The 17,597-nt window shown below is 41.3% G+C and overlaps 1 protein-coding gene across 2 annotated transcripts; it reads left to right on the top strand.

The window, feature by feature from the left end:
* The first annotated feature begins 257 nt into the window (after positions 1 to 257).
* On the top strand, positions 258 to 17,062 carry BTNL2 (butyrophilin like 2). 2 transcript variants are annotated; one of them, XM_045826166.1, is made up of 9 exons: positions 258 to 574; positions 3,210 to 3,293; positions 5,000 to 5,258; positions 6,916 to 7,197; positions 9,693 to 9,713; positions 13,667 to 14,014; positions 15,046 to 15,327; positions 16,008 to 16,103; positions 16,658 to 17,062. In XM_045826166.1, the coding sequence occupies exons 3-9, from the start codon at positions 5,015 to 5,017 to the stop codon at positions 16,879 to 16,881; spliced, it is 1,497 nt and encodes a 498-aa protein (XP_045682122.1). In that variant the 5' UTR covers positions 258 to 574; positions 3,210 to 3,293; positions 5,000 to 5,014; the 3' UTR covers positions 16,882 to 17,062. The 2 variants fall into 2 exon arrangements, with proteins under 2 accessions (XP_045682122.1, XP_045682121.1); XM_045826165.1 differs by having other exon boundaries at positions 259 to 574; positions 4,914 to 5,258.
* Positions 17,063 to 17,597: the final 535 nt, after the last annotated feature.

Below are 17,597 nucleotides of genomic sequence, written 5' to 3'. Positions count from 1 at the left end.
GATCATTGCTATTCCATCTTGTTTCCAACTCTAAGCCCTATGGGCACCGTATTCTGGTGACTTGGCCCCAGGTGGGGGATCCTTGCCGCCTGGCAGGCAGAGGGAAGGGGGAGGCAGACCACCTGCAGAGAGTGCAGTGTGAGGACCTGATGGGCATGGTGCAGAGCCTGTGTCACATGGGACCAGCTGATGTCCTGGTTCTGGGGAAGGGTGAGGAGTGCTAATGTCACTGCAGGTTCAAAGAAGTCATAACTAAACTCAGTCAAAGTCCACTTGTTGTCTGAGTTTCCCTTTTCAGAGGATTGCGGCCAGTGGGAGGAACACGTTATTCTGATTAGAATTTGATTTTCAGAACCAGCCTTGGGGTCTTAGCTCTCCCTTCAGTGTGGGCACAGCAGCACACACTCTCCCTCACTGGAAGCTTCCCTCACCAGGGCCACCTGCACCCCCTCTGGCCTCCCAGAGCTCTCACTCCAGCCTTTGGACACCAGCTAAGTGGATGAAGGGTGCACCTGAACTCCAGTGAGGAGAACACCACCAGCCCAGTTTCCACCTGAAGGACAGAGGGAGACAGGTGAGTGGTTTGCAGAGTCCCAGTGGAGGACACCAGGGCAAGGCGTGGAAGTCGAGGAAGATGAGGAAGTAGGACGTGTAGAGAGCGTGCATCCGGCTGGGAGACTGTCACTGTTGGAATGCCTCCCGCTTGTGTTCTGTGCTACTACTCCCTTCAGATTTTTCAAAGCGCTTATGTGAGTCTCATGATATTGCTGTGAAGCAAGTGAGGGGGGCACTTGACCAACACTTAGAAACCCAGAATCACACTGACCATTTTCCTACATGATGTGTGTTTGTGTCTCTGAGCCTCAGTGGCCTTGTCTGTCGCATGGTGATGATACAGCTGGAAAAATGTCAGGAATAATCATCTCCATCAGAGAGAAGATTCTCAGGACATGGAAGGAAACACATTGTCTCTGAGAACTCTTATTTTACTTTGCTTTCTCACTATAAAAATGTGTTATTTTAACATGTAATGATCTGTATATATGTTTTAAGTTAAATAGATACATAAACTTCAAACTTTGTGAACTGATTTAATCCTCACCTGTTAATTACTGTGGTTACTTAGCATTTTAAGAATTTAAGTTTTGAGGTTTGCTTTTTTTGTTTTACAAAAAACCCCTCTAACAGCACCTGACATGGTCATTTGCAATTTGCTTTCACATGAATATGAGGAGACCTTGGAATTCAGAATTGTGATTCACCTAATGCCTAAGTACAAGCCAACACTTATCATGGCAGCTTAACACTTGTACTTCACTCAGAAAGTTAAACAAAACGTGGCTTTTCCAAATTTGGTGGCACATATACACGTTAGATCATGTCTCCTGACAATAGTAAGGTTGACCACATTTAACCTCAGTGGCAGTTTTGGAAGATTCATAGCCTACATTCAAATGGTAAAATAGAGATGCCAAAAAGCTTACAATTAAACTGTTATGATTTAAAGTTACAACTTAAGTCCAGTTATTTATGTATAAAAATGTGCCAAAGACTTTCAGCACATGGACAGGTGATCAAGGGCAGTGTTTTTCTCAGCACTGCGGATGTTTCGGGCTGCCCCAGCTGCCGTGCTTCGTGGGATGGCGAGCAACATCCCAGCTACCACCTGTTAATGTTTCCTCCCCCAGTGTGACCACCAAAACCATCTGCAGACATTGCCAGGTGTCCTCCAAGGTCAAAACCGCCCCCTTCCCCATCGGGAACCCTGGGCCAGGCAGTGTTTCTCCCCCTTTACACTCGTGCACAAATGTCTGTCAGCACCAGTAACAGTTAAGATGTGTTTTCACAACTTTCTTTAAAGCCTCATTGATTTGGACAATTTTTTGCTAGAATGCATTTGTAGGTTTCCCTGCTGCTTTAATGTAAAAGACCTAAAGCTACACAGACCTATAAACTGGTTTGTAGCAAGTAGGGTCCTTAGTTCACACGAACAGCCATGGTTCTTGGCCTGGGCTTTGTGGCCTCTCTTTGCTCTTACTCAGTGGAACAGAATGTTTCTGCTTATCTCACGGGTGTCAAGGAGGCATCAGCAATTTCCTTCAGTCTCAGAGGAAGTGACGGATATGTGGCAATAAATGGCAGTCTCATTTTCATACAAATATTTTTGTACTCTTTCAGATCTAGGCATCATGACTGGGCTAATCTCATTTTCCTTAGAGATATTTTGATGACAGTATGCATCATTAAAAAAGAAAACAGATTCATAATAGAGTAAAATAATCTCCTAAAACCCGAGATTCAGGTGACTGTTGATTTCCCTGCTCTGTAAAATCTTGCTAGCGTTAGTTTCTGAGGAAAGAGAAGTAGCGAATGACTTACTGATGTGAAGCAAATCTTTCTGTCAATTAGATACTTCACAAACCAGATAGAGTAAGTCTTAGACTTTTTCATTCTGAACTCTTTAGTTTCCAAACAAAAGCTAGTGCTCTGTTTTTGTCCTGGAAGCTTTAAAACATTTCAGCTGTGAAAAAGTATTTCTGCAATGCAGGCACAGTGGGCCTATTGGGTTTGCCAATCTCTGCCGGTTGGGCTATTTCTTTTATTTATTCCTATGTGTCTTCAAGACAATCCTGAAAGGCCATTTAGGGTTGCTTCCTTGGCCATATCTTTGTGCAGCACCATTTCCATTATTCTTTCCTTCCTTTCCAAGGTGCCCCTTTGCCCCTGGCTTCCTCCCACTGAGGAGGGCTTCCTGGCTGCAGCATAGGGGTCAGAGCCTTCCTGTTCCTTCCTCTGCATCTAGGAAGCTCCAGTGATGAATTTGAATGAGGGGCTGGTAGGAGATTGAGAAAAAAATATTTGACCCCTGGTTTATAATGTCTTCATGCTCCGAATAGATGAAACTAACGAGATTTTTAAAAAATGTAAATATCATTGTCCCTTTAGCCCGGGAAAGCTTTTGTTTCTATCAGAAATCTTCCTTCAGGTCTAAACATAGCTTAAAGGGCTACACATTGGCTAAGGGGTCAGAAATGATCAATGACATGAGAAATGGAGCCAAGCCGATTTTACTGTTTGCTTGTGGAGGGGTTGATGTTGATTCCTCGTTATGACTACATCATCACTGGGAGCCACAGAATGTGCAGTCAGTATGTCAGTATTGCAGCCTCACTCAAGTATGGCCACATTTTCTCTTGCGTTTGCTCCAGGGAGGATGGTGGACTTTCCAGGATACAGCCTGTCTGGTGCAGTGGCCTCCTTCTTCTTCATACTGCTCACCATGAAGCAGCCAGGTAGGATGCCCTCCCCTGCTCCACACTAAACCCAAATGTCCTGGAGACCCAGTCTGGGTGCAGGGGTTTAATTCAAAAGGGGTAGTATACTCTTAAGAGTGGGGACTAGGAGCTAAAACATCTGTATTCCAAAAAGAGGCCCTCCACTTCCAGCTGCATTACCTTTGGACAGTTGCCTGAGTAACTTCTGCTTTAGTGTCCTCATCTTTATAATAAAAATAACAACATACCTACATCTCATAGGTTAGCGTGAGCTGTGAGATTAAATGAGTCTGTACATGGGAAACACTTGAATCCACCTGGAACGTGTTAGAGCATTCATTAATTCTCTAGCTTCTGTGCAGGACAGCACTTTGGAGGCTACAAAAATGCTTTATATCATAAATTGAATAGCATAAAACACTTGGAAATAAAACACTAGAAGGAGAGACTTCCAGTAAATGGGTTTGGAAATCTTAGTAGCTGAATTTTGTTGGTCAAAATATTGTACTTTGAAAAAGGATTATGAAAATTCAGTGTCAGTGGGTAATATCTGAGCCCCCCAACACCACCAAATGCAGCGTGTCACAGTGGGAAACACACAGGAAAGGACATCAGAAGGCTCGGGTTCAAGACAGGGCGCATCAGGAAGTATGTGATGGGGTGTGGCTCCCTCCCCTCTGGGGAGTGCATTTCCTTCACCTGTGAAAGCAGTCAGCCAGATGGTACGACCAGTTCTAGCTCCATATTCAGGTTCCATCAGTGAAGAACGGAAGCAGACTCCACTTGAGTTCTACAGCAAATTTTTGAACAGCATCTCTTGATATTGAACAACAACTAAGCAAGGTGAGGTTCTTTCTGAGGAGGACTGGATCTCCACAAAATCCTTACAGCATGTTAGGCTCAAAAAGACATACTATACATGGCATATAAAATTATTAAACATAACAACAAACAGAATTATTAAATATATTTTCAATTTGCAGATAATAATGAAGAAGTCAGACAAGACTCAATATCTGATTGAAAGGCTCAAACTCCCTAGACAAATCATTTCCCTTAATCTGCCAGAAATTGTCCCTGTAAAACCTGCCTTGTACAATGGCCCCAGTGACAGGAGTCCTGCCTACTCCAGGCCAAAAAAAAGAAGGGAGAGCAAGAGCAACCCTGAAAAGTTGAAAAACCTATTGAATAAATGTATTGCCTAAATTGTAAGAAAGTAATTGCAGTGTCAGTCATTAACAATATAAAGAGAAATCACTAAAATAAATCACTATAAAATATAAAATAAATCATTAATGAAGCTCCCAATTAAAACATGGGTTTACACATTAATCTGAGAATAAAAACAGCCCAGAAATGATAGTTTTAGTATCTTAAAGATGAAGAAATTGAGATTGCAGACAGTTCTGCACATTCAAAATCTCCAATCTCACTGAAAATAATGCATTTGCCCCCAGAACCACAGCTGGTGACAGATTTGGCACAGGCACTCACATTTTTAAGCTGTGTGTTATTTTCAGTACAGAAAACCATCTCTGTAACAGCCAAATATGCGAGTCACCAGGTTGGGCCATCCAAAGCAAGCTTGTTAATCTTCCAGTTGGCCTTTCCTGGTTCCTCCTTTTCACTGTTTTGTAGATGACTTTAGAGTGATTGGTCCTGCCCAACCCATCGTGGCCAGGGTAGGGGAAGATGCCCTACTAACATGTCAGCTCCTCCCCAAGAGGACTGCAGTGCACATGGAGGTGAGGTGGTACCGTTTGGAGCCCAGCGTACAAATAGCACATCGGGTCGGAGCTGAGGTGACTGAGATGCAGACAGAGGACCACAGGAGCCGAGTGCAGTGGGTAGAGGATGACTTTGCTGAAGGAACGGTGGCTCTGAAGATGCACAGTATCCGACCATCTGATGATGGGCAATACTGGTGCCATTTCCAAGAGGAAAACTATCATGGAGAAACCAGTTTGCTGCTCAAAGTAGCAGGTGAATATCTGGGAAAAGACATGGGGTGTTGGAGGGAGAAGTCTATTAATTTGTGATGTTTATTGCCAGTTAAAGAACTCCCTTTAATCATCAAGACAATTCCTAATGCCCAGTTGTCCAGCCTGATTCACCTGAGAGCAAGTAGTTCTGAAATCTCTAAAGCTCACATAAGCAATATTCCTAAATTTAACTTACATGGTTTTGACTATTCTTGACAATTATTTTAAATCCATGAACATGTCATCAGCAATTTTGCTGAGATATGAATTGTGCCACATAGGCTGATGTTTAAGGGCAAGTCCATTACTGAGTGAGTCTAGCTGACTGCCCAGCATCCGTATTGCGATGGAATTGGTTGTTCTCTACCCAACATCAAATGAGCAGTACCTGAGATGTGAACACTTTGTTTCTTATATAATTCCTCCAGTTAGAAAGCTAGGCATGGGACTGAAGTGGTTAGGAACTTTGTGCTTTTATGGAGATTATCATATACCATGTTCAATGAGTTGGGGACTCACTGTGAATGTCAGGTTCTGCATGTGGTTTTGTATCAGCAAAGCAGGAAGGAGTCAGTGAGAAAGGGATCCTTGAAGAAAGGATGTGTCTTAAATAAGAACAAATATCTGAAAAGTATAAATGATCAAAGGGTTTCCTGGCAGGAATAACTCCTCCACACGCTGAAGAGAAAATCAGATGAATCCATTTACCTTATCAGGCAGACAGTTCTGTGGAGACAAAGCAGAATCGTGCTGCTACTGCTTCCTTTTTACTTCTCCATGAAGCTATTTCCTAATACTTAAAAACACACTTAAACTGTTGTTATTATGTTCAAGATGACTTAAGATGGAAGAAGGGATCCATATGTTCCTGAGACTTGGAGCGAAGGGGGTGGGGCACATACTAAGGCATTCCACTGTCAGGGACATTTGAAAATAAGCCACACGTTTTCCAAGGCTCTCGTGGAAGGAGCCATAGAGACAGAATTACCACTTAGGGAAAATATAGCCTCCTTTGTTTAGGTTTGAGAGTTGTGTTGATGAGAAAGAACATTATATAAAAACTAGAGTTTCTCAAAAACATTTTTCCACGGAGTGGAATATTTAGATACAGGAACTCCTCATGGACCTTCTCATTTTACACTCCTCAGGTATCCAGTAGCATCCCAAGATCACAACCACCGACAAAGAGAATGGAAAGAATAGTCCCCATGGAAGTGATGTCTGACTTTGTACTAAATATTCTATTTAAACTGGAGTCAAGATATCATTCAAAATGCCAGGCAAAGTGCCTTACACAATAATATTAAGATGAAAAAGGCAGAGTTTGTGGCATGTGTGGGTTCATGAGTAAATTATAACACATCTTTGTTTACAGTACTAGAGACATAAGCCACATGTCAAATGTCCTTTTTCCTTATTCTCCTGTCTGGATCCAAAGAAAAATATTGCTCATATGCTAAAATGTAAATATCCAGACTCAGGAACAATTGCAGTGTATGGGAGCTCCAATTTGAATGGAAAGAAGACTTGGCATGGTCTTTGCTCCCCAGATCCCTCAACCTCTCCTCTCTCCTCGGAACAATGGCACTGGGATCTCAGGCTCTATGATGTGTGCCTCCGCAGGCTCTGAACCCCAGGGCTATGTCCTTCCTCTACAGGTCTGGGGTCTGCCCCTCACATCCACATGGTGGGCTCTGAGGAAGGTGAAATCCAGCTTGTCTGCACTGCAGAAGGCTGGTTCCCAGAGCCCCAGGTTTATTGGGAAGACATGAAGGGAGAGAAGCTGCTAACTTTCTCTGAGTATCACATCCAAGATGAAGATGGCTTGTTCTACGTGGAAGACATGCTCGTGGTCAGGAATGCCTCTGCAGAAACCGTGTCCTGCTTCATCCACAACCCTGTCCTCGCTGAGGAGAAGGGCTCAGTCATCTCCATCCCAGGTCAGTGCTCTCCCTGTAGGACCAAGATGCTCAGATTAGCAGGAGGGGTCCAGGGACAGTCCCATAACACCTAATATTTTCTTAACCAAGAAAATTATCTAACATTTAGTACTGTGTATTAAAAACTATAAAACATTTATGACTGAAAATATATACACTGTATTTTGACTAAATAGCTATTGATAATAGTATTGTAATTATTTCCAAGTTCAAGATCTTCTTTACTCACAAATGTGCATGACATTGTAAAGGAAATAAAACTACATTCTTTCAAACAATGCAATTAAAAAATGGGCAAAAGACCTGAACAGACACTTCTCCAAGGAGGACATACAGAGGGCTCAGAGACATATGAAAGGATGCTCAGCATCACTAGCCATCAAAGAGATGAAAATTAAGACCACAATGAGATCCCACTACACACTTGTCAGAATGGCCATCATAAACAAACAAATAAACAAACAAGTGCTGGAGAGGTTGTAGAGAAAAGGGAACCTTAGTGCACTGTTGGTGGGAATGCAAACTGGTGCAGCCACTGTGGAAAACAGTATGAAATTTCCTCTAAAAACTAAAAATGGAATTACCTTTTGACCCAGCAATTCCACTGTTGGGATTATACCCTAAGAATCCCAAAACACCAATTCAAAATGACCTATGCACCCCAATGCTCATAGCAGCACAATTTACAATAGCCAAGTGCTAGAAGAAACCTAAGTGCCCATCAGTAAATGAGTGGATCAAAAAACTATGGTACATTTACACAATGGAATACTGCACAGCAGAAAGAAAGAGGAGCTCCTACCCTTCATGACAGCATGGATGTAACCAAAGAGCATTATTTTAAGTGAAATTAGGCATTGACAGACAAATACCATATGATCACACTTATAAGTAGAACCTAATCAACAAAGCAAATAAGCAAGCAAAATACAACCAGAGACACTGAAATAAAGAACAAACTGACAGCAACCAGAGGGGATGGGGGAGGGGAAGGGTCATCAGTGAACATGTATAAAGGACCCATGGACAAAGCCAAAGGGGATTGGGATTGAGGGTGGGAGGTGGGGGGGCAGTGGGGTGGGGGGGAAGTGGTGGGGGGGAGAGTGGATACAACTATACTTGAACATCAATAAAAAATGAAAAAAAGAGTTTTTACAAAAATAAAATCATATCATTTACTGTATTAAAAAAAAGAAATGAGTCTTTTGCTCGGTCTATTCAGCCACGTATGCTTTCGTACAGAGAAATATGTTGTACCGAAGAAATGCAAGTACAGCTTATTACATGACTACTATTGTCCCAGTTCCATGAATTTTTTAATTTACATTTTATTATTTTTATGTAAATTATTTTATTGTTGTTCAATTACAGTTGTCTGTATTTTCTCCCCACCCCTCCCCCCAACCTACCTCTTTCCCTTGCTTCCACCCTTCCCCTTGGTTTCGTCCATGTGTCCTTTATAGTAGCTCCTATTCCACAAATATATGAGGAGAATAGCTTTTGAGGAATTAACTGGGAGCCCTCAATCTGCCTTCCATTCGAGAACACTGAAAAAACATGTTTGAACACACTCAAGTTTAATTTGTCCCAAGTCGGATCTGGGAAACTTTACAGCTGGGGATATAATTACTAAATAACAACTGTTCTCATCATGTAAATAACATCTGTGACTTCAGAGATAATAAACCATGTTGTTTCAAAAAACAAAAATACATACATACATACACTACATTCTTTCAACTGAAATGCTTTCTTATGTGGTATTGTACTGACTACTTGTGGGAAGCTATCACATAAAGAAAATCAAAGATGGAGACAACTATTTACAGAATAGGATCCTAATTATGGCTTCATTGATAAATAGCAACAAAATCAAAAGCTAAAACAATCCAATACAACAGTGGAGTATTAAGTGTTTTATGTTACTATTATTATAGCATTGATGAAAAATGTATTTTCAAAAAAATTTTAATATTTGAAAAATCCTCATGATGAAGTATTTAGTGATAAAGATTATAACTATCTATCTATGTATAAAAAGACATTTCCAATTAGGTAAAGATTCTTTTTTTTTGACACCATGGACATTTAGATATAAGGATATAAGACAATAGTTATTATAAATGGATATCAAAAAATTGAAGAAAATGTTGTATGTTAATGTTAAAATGAGCCACACACATACATGTCTCATTTCTCAGTTTGGAATTATAGGTGATAATTCTCAATGTCCATGTATTTTATACTTTCCATACATTTATGAAAAGAATATGTATTATGAGGTGGTAGAACTGAGAGCATTTTTGTTGTGCAGGGAAAAGGAAAAACAGCTGAACCACCAGGTGGGAAAGAATATTTTTCTATGTTTAATTTCTTTTTTATTTGTCCAGATTTCCAATAAAAAAGAAGACTTGCTTTTATTTTTGTGAGATATTTTACTTCTTTCCCTTAGAACAAATTGCTTACCTAATATGTCATTCTCATTCTTTTTCCAGAGAAACTCCAGAATGAGCTCGGTAAGTAGCCCTGCTGCACAGAGGTGGGTCAGCCTCTGTGCTTCCTGGAGGGAGACAGGCTCCCAGGCAAAGCGGCTCAGCTGCTGAGGCACCATGTGATCCCCATGAGAACTTGAGGCATGACTCTCCCAAGTCCCACCTTCAGTTAGTACCAGAGGGGACTGGCAAAGTGCAGGTCTCCACAGCCTCCTTTAGGCACATTTGTGCTCTTTCACCTGTCAGTTTCAGTGTTTATAGGAACCCAAATGAGCCTCAGATGGACACTTGCAAGGGGCAGAGACACGATCTCTGCTTGTTGGGCAGGAGGAAGAGGGGCCGTCTTGGGAGTGTGTAGAGATGACACAGGACAGCTGGTGGGGCAGTCGCTAGTGTGAGTGAGGGCAGTGTCATCATGACAGTTGGAGGCCACCACCTCCACACCCTGGCTCTGCTGTGGTTTCTGCACCTGCTCCTCACCCAGGTGCTCTAACCTCCTCACTGTTGGGAGGATGCTTTCCCAGATCAGCCTAGGACCCTGTGCTGCCTGGGCTGACGATTTTCTGTTTTTGATTGTTTGTTTTAGTTTTTCTCTTTTTCTTAGTAGTTGGACTGCAGGTATTTTACTGTACCTATGATAAATGGTTTAAAAAATAACCAGTTCATATTTGAACCTCTTTCGGTTTCTCCTTCACCTCCTCTCCATCTTCCTTCTTTCTGTGAGCTTTTCTCCCAGCCCATGACCACCAGCCTGCACCCTGCCCACATGCAGATCACTTATTTTCTCTTCCACCAACACCCTGCTGTCCCTCAAGTTACCTGTTACAGGAGTGTGTGTGTATGTGCACCTGTGTGTACTTTAGATGACCTTAAGTACTCTTCCTTTCCTAATTTGAGGAAAATTAGGGTGGTAAACACTCCTCAATCAATACCTTCCAGAATCTGATGTGACACTTTTGACCCTATTGGGCCATAAAAATAAAAGAACGGCTCTCAGGAAGTTCAAAGGTAACTCCACAATCTGAGGAGAGCTGCACACCTGTGAGCCTTCCCTTCCAAGTTGGATCCCTTTCTGCCTGGGAAACGTCTGCTCATTATCAGACAGAAATCTTAACCAGCAAAGCTGGTTAGTTACAGATCAGACACCCAAGCCAGTGTTCGGGCAGGCTGGCACATGCTTCTGTCCTTCAGAAAGATTGCAGGTGAAGAGTCACTCCTCTGAGTTATCTGAACCAACCTGACATGTTCACTGGAGCCCCAGCACACAAAATACAGCCCAGTGGCATGTTGTTCCTAGGCTGTGCTCATCTTCTGAGACTAAAACTAGATGTGTAGAGGGAGCTTCCCTAAGCCCCCTGTCAGCTGGGGGTCAGAGGGCTGTGCCCTCGGGTGCTCTGAGGGTGTGCTGCTGACTGAGGAGGCAGGAGCTTCTCAGCCTCCTCTGTGTTTCTCTCTGGAATGAGAGCTCAGAGGCAAAGGGCTGCAGGCAAACTGAGCTCTCTCTGGAAGTCCTGAGACTGAAATCCCTGTCCCTGCTCTGGTAAAAAATGTTGTTGGTTTAGAAAAATAATGACTAGTTATTTGAAATATTAATGTCAAGCACCATGCTCAGTGCTTTACAGGAATTTTTTCTTATGATAATTACAAAGGTTAATAGATTTATCCTCATTTTACTGTTGGGAAACAATCTTAGAGACATATATATCTTGCCAAAAAACACCAAGAAATTGTGATATTTGCCTTCTAATCTATGTCTGACTTACCAGTGCAAGTTCTTAATGTTTTATGTGTGATTTAACTAAAGCATTGGGCCCTATTTTTCTCATCTTTAAAATGAACACATTGAATTTAATCTTTAATGTGTCAGATTCTAAAAGTGTTGGCATGATATAACATAACACAACATAATATAGTATAGTATAATATAATATAGTATAGTACAATTTAGCTTGGGGAATGAGATAGCCCACTTAATCAAATATACTGATTGGATAAGGATTATATATTATGATGATGAAATTATCAGGTTTCAAGGAATTAGTACATAGGTCAGTATACTTCGCAGTCCAGAAAAGATTAAACTTTCCACTGGATGTTCAGGAGGCATTTCAGGAGCGTACATCCAATACTCAGATGTGAGCACAAACTGTGTGTGACTCTGTGTACAAAACCCTACAGAAAAGATTATGTAGGGCTGTTCTCAAAGAGCTCTTGTTCTAGTAGAATATCAGTTATTAACAAAGAGGGCTGTAGGACTTTCCCCAGTACTTTAAACTTTATTTTCTCTTGAATTCTGGAAAAACAGGAGTTTCATATGTCTAGAACACACCTAGTTAACTAAATCTCCAAAAATTTATTTTGCTTTCTCTAGTTTCTATCAAAATCTATTGTAGCTCTTAACTGACCTGTGCCTGGCAGGGTAATGGGTTTGGTACACACCATGGACAATGAACAGGGAGAGCAATCCTGCATGGGTAACAGAGATGAGGAAACAGTCTGTTTTACCAAGTAATTTACTGTAAGACACATGGATGGAGAAATGGCAGCAAACTAAACCCTAGATTATTCTTTCTTTTAAAAATTACAAAGCATAGTTGGTATACCATCTTATACTGGTTATATTAGTTTCAGGTGTACAATACAGTGATTCGACACTTTTATACCTTACAATGTGTTCACCTTACTACTTCTAGTAATTATTTGTTCATTTTCTGTCTCTTACATTCATTTTTAGATTTTGACAGATACATATGGAATGCAGGTAGTATTGTTTTAGGTAAAATTGAAGGAGAAAACAAACCAAATGCTAGAAATAATTGGAAGTGAAATTTTAGGTAGAATGGAAGGAAATAATCTGAAAATTAGAATTGTGCTGACAGAAAATTTTCCTGTGAGAAGTACCTAACAAATTTTAAATGATTACATAATGAGGTCATTTTTGCCTTTGATTACTGACCCCCATTCAGGTAATATGCAAATTTATACCTGTATTTTTATTCTAAATGATCATCAGTATAAGCATTCTGACCATTTGGTAGAAAAAGATAACTCTCAATTTAGAATAGAATAAATTGGGTATGGCCCATGGCCATGGGGAACTAGAGGTGTAACAGAGGTTGGATCCAGGAAAGCCATCAGACAAATTTCTCCACTCTCCACAGTGGGAAGAACAGACTCTGTTTGTGTATTCATCAGTGTGTTGCATCCTGTGCTTTGCCAACCTCCCCACTTCTTCATCTTTTTTCTCATAAATCATCTGGGGACATTGAACTTGGTGTGTGTTTAGAGCCCCATGCTTGTGGGACCTTGGGCAAGTAAAAAGTGATGGCTGGATCTGACTTATAAGGTATTATAAAATCAAACCAGGGAAAGAATTCTTCACATGTCATTACTAAACATACACAGAAACTCATTTTCGTCACCTCCCCATCATCAAGGCAGAGGGTGGGATTTTCTCCAATGCCCTCAGGTCTCACAGTCTGCATACCTGTGTTCACACTACATGGTCATCCAAGAGCTTTCTATAGATTATTTTGTTTAACTCCAGAACAACCTTAAGATTTTGGTAGTGATATATTTGTTTTATAGTTTAAGAAACTGAGGCATACACTGGTAAGAGTTGCTTAATGCCATACAGATTTTAAGTGATGAAGTATTAATTTTATTCTAAGAATTTTAATTGCAAAATTACTTTATTGGGCTGTAATCTGAATATGTTGTAGTCAGGGGCAGGTGAGGGTTCTGCTACTGATTTTTTAAGGCTGACACATGAGAAGATGATTTTGCCTTGAGCAAGGACAGCCCCTGTCCTGACTGCACCAAATTTATTGCTTCCCAAAGGATAGCTGGGAGCTTTGAGCTCCCTCTGGATTCTGGTGGGTTGTAAATCCCACTTGAGATGTTCTTGCTGATAACAAACAGTATTTGCTCCATTCTGAGTCTTTCCTTGTGTTTTGTCTGCTTTGTTTATTTAACAGCTTCCTTAAAAGTGATTGGACCTTCCCAGCCCCTTCTTGTCAGAGTGGGGGAAGACATACAATTAACCTGTTCCCTGTCCCCCAAGGCTAATGCACACAGCATGGAGGTGAGGTGGGTCCGATCCCACCGCTATCCTGCTGTTTATGTGTATGTGGATGGGGACCACGTATCTAAAGAGCAGATGGCAGAATATAGAGGGAGGACAGTGTTGGTGACTGATGCTCTCAGCGAGGGAAGACTGACCCTGCACATACACAATGCCAGCACTTCAGATGATGGGCAGTACCGGTGCCTTTTCGAAAAAGACGGTGTCTACCAGGAGAGCAGTTTGGATCTGAAGGTAGTAGGTAAGGATTCCAGATACATGTTTTGGATTCTACTGCTTTGACATGTTAGTTCTGGAAAATCTTCCTGGCATCTGATATTTTTTTAATGTCCATTCATTCATCAAATTTATATTAAACCCTCTGATGTGCAGTAACTGCCATAGATACTTAAAGTCCACAAGCTCAAATAAACCAGATTTAATTTTTGGCTACAGAATTTGTACCCTTCCCAGGATATCCATAGTGGCCACCCATTTCATGAAATAATGAGAATTTCACTCTATAACTTTACGTAAGACTCACTGTTTCACAGAATGTTATTAAAACTCTGGGAAATATGTAGTTACTAGGAAGTGTGATTTTTTGAAGACTAAACTAGATCCACATATAAACAAAAATAATAAATACTTACAGAATTGGCAGGATGGAAGAGGAAAAACAAAATTGTTCCCTTTCATATTTTGCCACTGTCTGTATTTGTGAATGCAAGTTGATTTTCCAAGGCTAGAAAATGCTATCAAAGACATAGGCCAACATCTTGGATGCTCCACTTGGTTCTCTCATTGATTTGTGTGTAAATTAATAAACACGTTTAGGTAATAGCCACAGGAGCACATGTGGAGAAGTTAAATAGACACCATCATTTTCTGCCTTTGGACACACATGTAAGATTTTCATCCTGGAGACTATTTCCTAATTCACTTACTGCCTGGCCATATATATGACTTATGCCTTGGTCAACATCATTTTGTTCTCAGGTTTAGAAGAAAAAAAGATTAGATTTGGAAGTTGTTGTATCCCTTAATCTGTCCCTAAGGGATACATGTATTTGATTTTAGAAATACAAAAAAAAAAAGGCCATAGAGAAAAAACAACCCAATAAGACAAAACAAAATGCCCTCTAGCTAGTCTCATCCCTAAGTGGAGTGTAATTGCTCCATATGCCTCACTCTCTCCTCAGGCCTCCGAATCTCCCTTTCCTCGGTGACTTCACCAACCAAGTTGCCACTTGCAGAGACTGGAGGTTTTGTGTCTTGATCTCTTTTCCCCAGGTCTGGGTTCTTCCCCGCAGATCACCTTGGGGGGAACACAGGATGGACAAATGCAGCTGAGGTGCAGCTCAGAAGGGTGGTTCCCACAGCCTCGTGTGCAGTGGAGGGACATGGAAGGAAAGACAGTTCCATCATCTTCAGAGGTCCTGACCCCAGACAGCCGCGGGCTCTTCCACGTGGAGGCGTTTCTGTTGGTCACAGACAGCTCTGCTGTGAACGTGACCTGCTCTGTCAGCAACCCCCTTCTTGGAGAGGAGAAAATGGTGACTTTTTCTTCCTCAGGTTGGTGACTCATATGTGCCTCTCAGCTTTGGGAAATAAATATGAAGACCAACCGAGACTTTTTGTTTTACTCGTGGTGGATTTTCTTTTGGATTAAAAACTAATGGTCCTTACCACCGCCTTCACGACTGTAGACTGGATAACCTTATCCTTTGCCACCCTCTCCAGTGATTGTTGTAATAGAACTGGAAAAGAGAAGAAAGAGAAATGTGTGTGAATGTGAGTATGTATTTTTGGTGTGTGTGCTTGTGTGAGTGTGTGTATGAGTGTGAGTTGTGCATGTGTACATGTGTGTGACTGTGTGCATATGTGTGTATGTGAGTGTGTGTGCATGTCAGTGTGAGAGTGTCTGGGTGTGACTACATGAGTATGTGTGACTACATGAGTGTGAGTATGTGTGTGTGGATCACTGTATAAATATGTTTGTGTGTGTAGCTGTGTGAGTATGTGTGTTTGGGTATGTGAGTGTGGACTGTGTCTGACTGCAAGGAGCAAACAATAAAGTTAACATAAACTTCAACTATCTCCTCCGCTCCCACAGAGCAGGGAGAAACAGACCAACTTCCTCCCTGAGGCCAGGTTCTCATCCTCTCCAGGTCAGGAGTTGTTCAGATACAATGGATTAACTTGGCATTTTCCTAGTTTCATAATTTAATGGGATTTGGGGGTTCTCATTTTAGATTCCAAGATGACCTTTTCATGGATGATACCGCTTATTTTTGGATTGCTTCTTCTGGTGGCTGTAGGCCTGATAAAGAGAAGGAGCTGTAGAAATGGTAAGTGAGGTAAACAGAAACTTTGGAACACACTTTGCAGTGGGAACCCCACTGTGCGCTTCCCTCAGAAGTCACATGAGGCAGTCATTCCCTGAACATTGAATAACTCATGTAACATGACAGTCTATGACTTACATTCCTGTAATCAGGATCAGTGACAATGTTTACAGTGATAATAGAAGCAAATGGATTAAAAGACAATAATTTGATCCCCTGGTGCACATTCCCAAGTGATCTAGTTAAGGGAGAGGAAGAAAAAAAGTAGAGTATCCATCCTTGCTTTCAAGACTGTGAGCTGAGACACTGTGATTCTGTTGGCATGAAGATTTCACTGAGATCTGCAACTCTATGGTGACTCACTTGCTGGTGATAAAAGACTTCTTGGGTATTGACAGAAATGGCTGTTTTCTGTGTCTTAAAAAGTTCTTTCACTCTAAATACCTTATGTCACTGTAACAATGTTTGCCTGTTTAGATATTAATTTCATGACATTACTATTTTTAATACTTCCATAAATATTGCTTATTGTCAGAATGGATTTTCTTTATTGACAGTGAATGTGACGCTGGATCCAAATACAGCTCCCCAAGAACTGATCCTTTCTGAAGGGAAGAAGCAAGAGACCCACAGACTGTCATGCAACCAGACATCCATGGAAATGAGTCCGCCTGCTCCATGCTCTGGGCTAGGGGGCTCACATCAGGGAGGTGGTAGTGGGAGGGGGAGACTGAGGACAGGACAGAGTGGGTTCTGGCTAAAGCAAAGGACAATGTCATGAGTCATCTCTGTGTGACTGCAGAACAAGTTCGGGCAATGGGTGTGTATGGACATGAGTACTGGGTGATTACCCCTTCTCCAAACCTCCTCTCTGAAGATGGCTTCAGGATGGGTCAGAATCCCCCTGGACTATATGTTTGGACTTCTCTTGTTTTATAACATGACCAAGTGACCTATCCTCACCTTGTCCCACAGTTTTCTTCTCTGAAATTCTGAACCTTCTCTTCATTCTTTGGTCCCGTAATGTAGTTTCTTCTGACACCATTCCCTTGGATTCTGGACACCAGGATTAGATTCCAAATCCCAGCTTGTTCCTCCTTTTACCTTGAAAGGGGACTCATGAGACCATTAGGTAGCACATCAAGGGTGCTTTACTCTCATTCTCATTTCAAATATGACCTGGTGACTGATCCCTTCAGAAAGCTAGTCTATCCCAAGTTCTCTGATATTCTGCCTACTGATCACAATCTGATATATGATAACCAAAAACCCTTAGAAAACCCAGTGGAGAATGCAACTTAGCCTAGAGAAGGACATGCAAGAAATGATGAAGTGCTTGATTGGTTTCTTTAAAAAGGTGACAATGTATTATCCAAGTAGGACAGAGAAAATGATAAATACATTTTTAAAAGAGTAAGAGAAAATATAGCTGAATTAACAGACAAAAACCTATCCCTAAAATATAATCTAGAAAATCATATGAAGTGTGGAATCCCT

The sequence above is a fragment of the Phyllostomus hastatus genome, unplaced genomic scaffold (assembly GCF_019186645.2).
Source record: "Phyllostomus hastatus isolate PE091 unplaced genomic scaffold, TTU_PhHast_1.1 phas_scaffold_60, whole genome shotgun sequence".
Lineage (NCBI taxonomy): Eukaryota > Metazoa > Chordata > Mammalia > Chiroptera > Phyllostomidae > Phyllostomus > Phyllostomus hastatus.
Note: the sequence above shows the minus strand (reverse complement) of the source record. Positions and strands in the feature narration are given on the sequence as shown.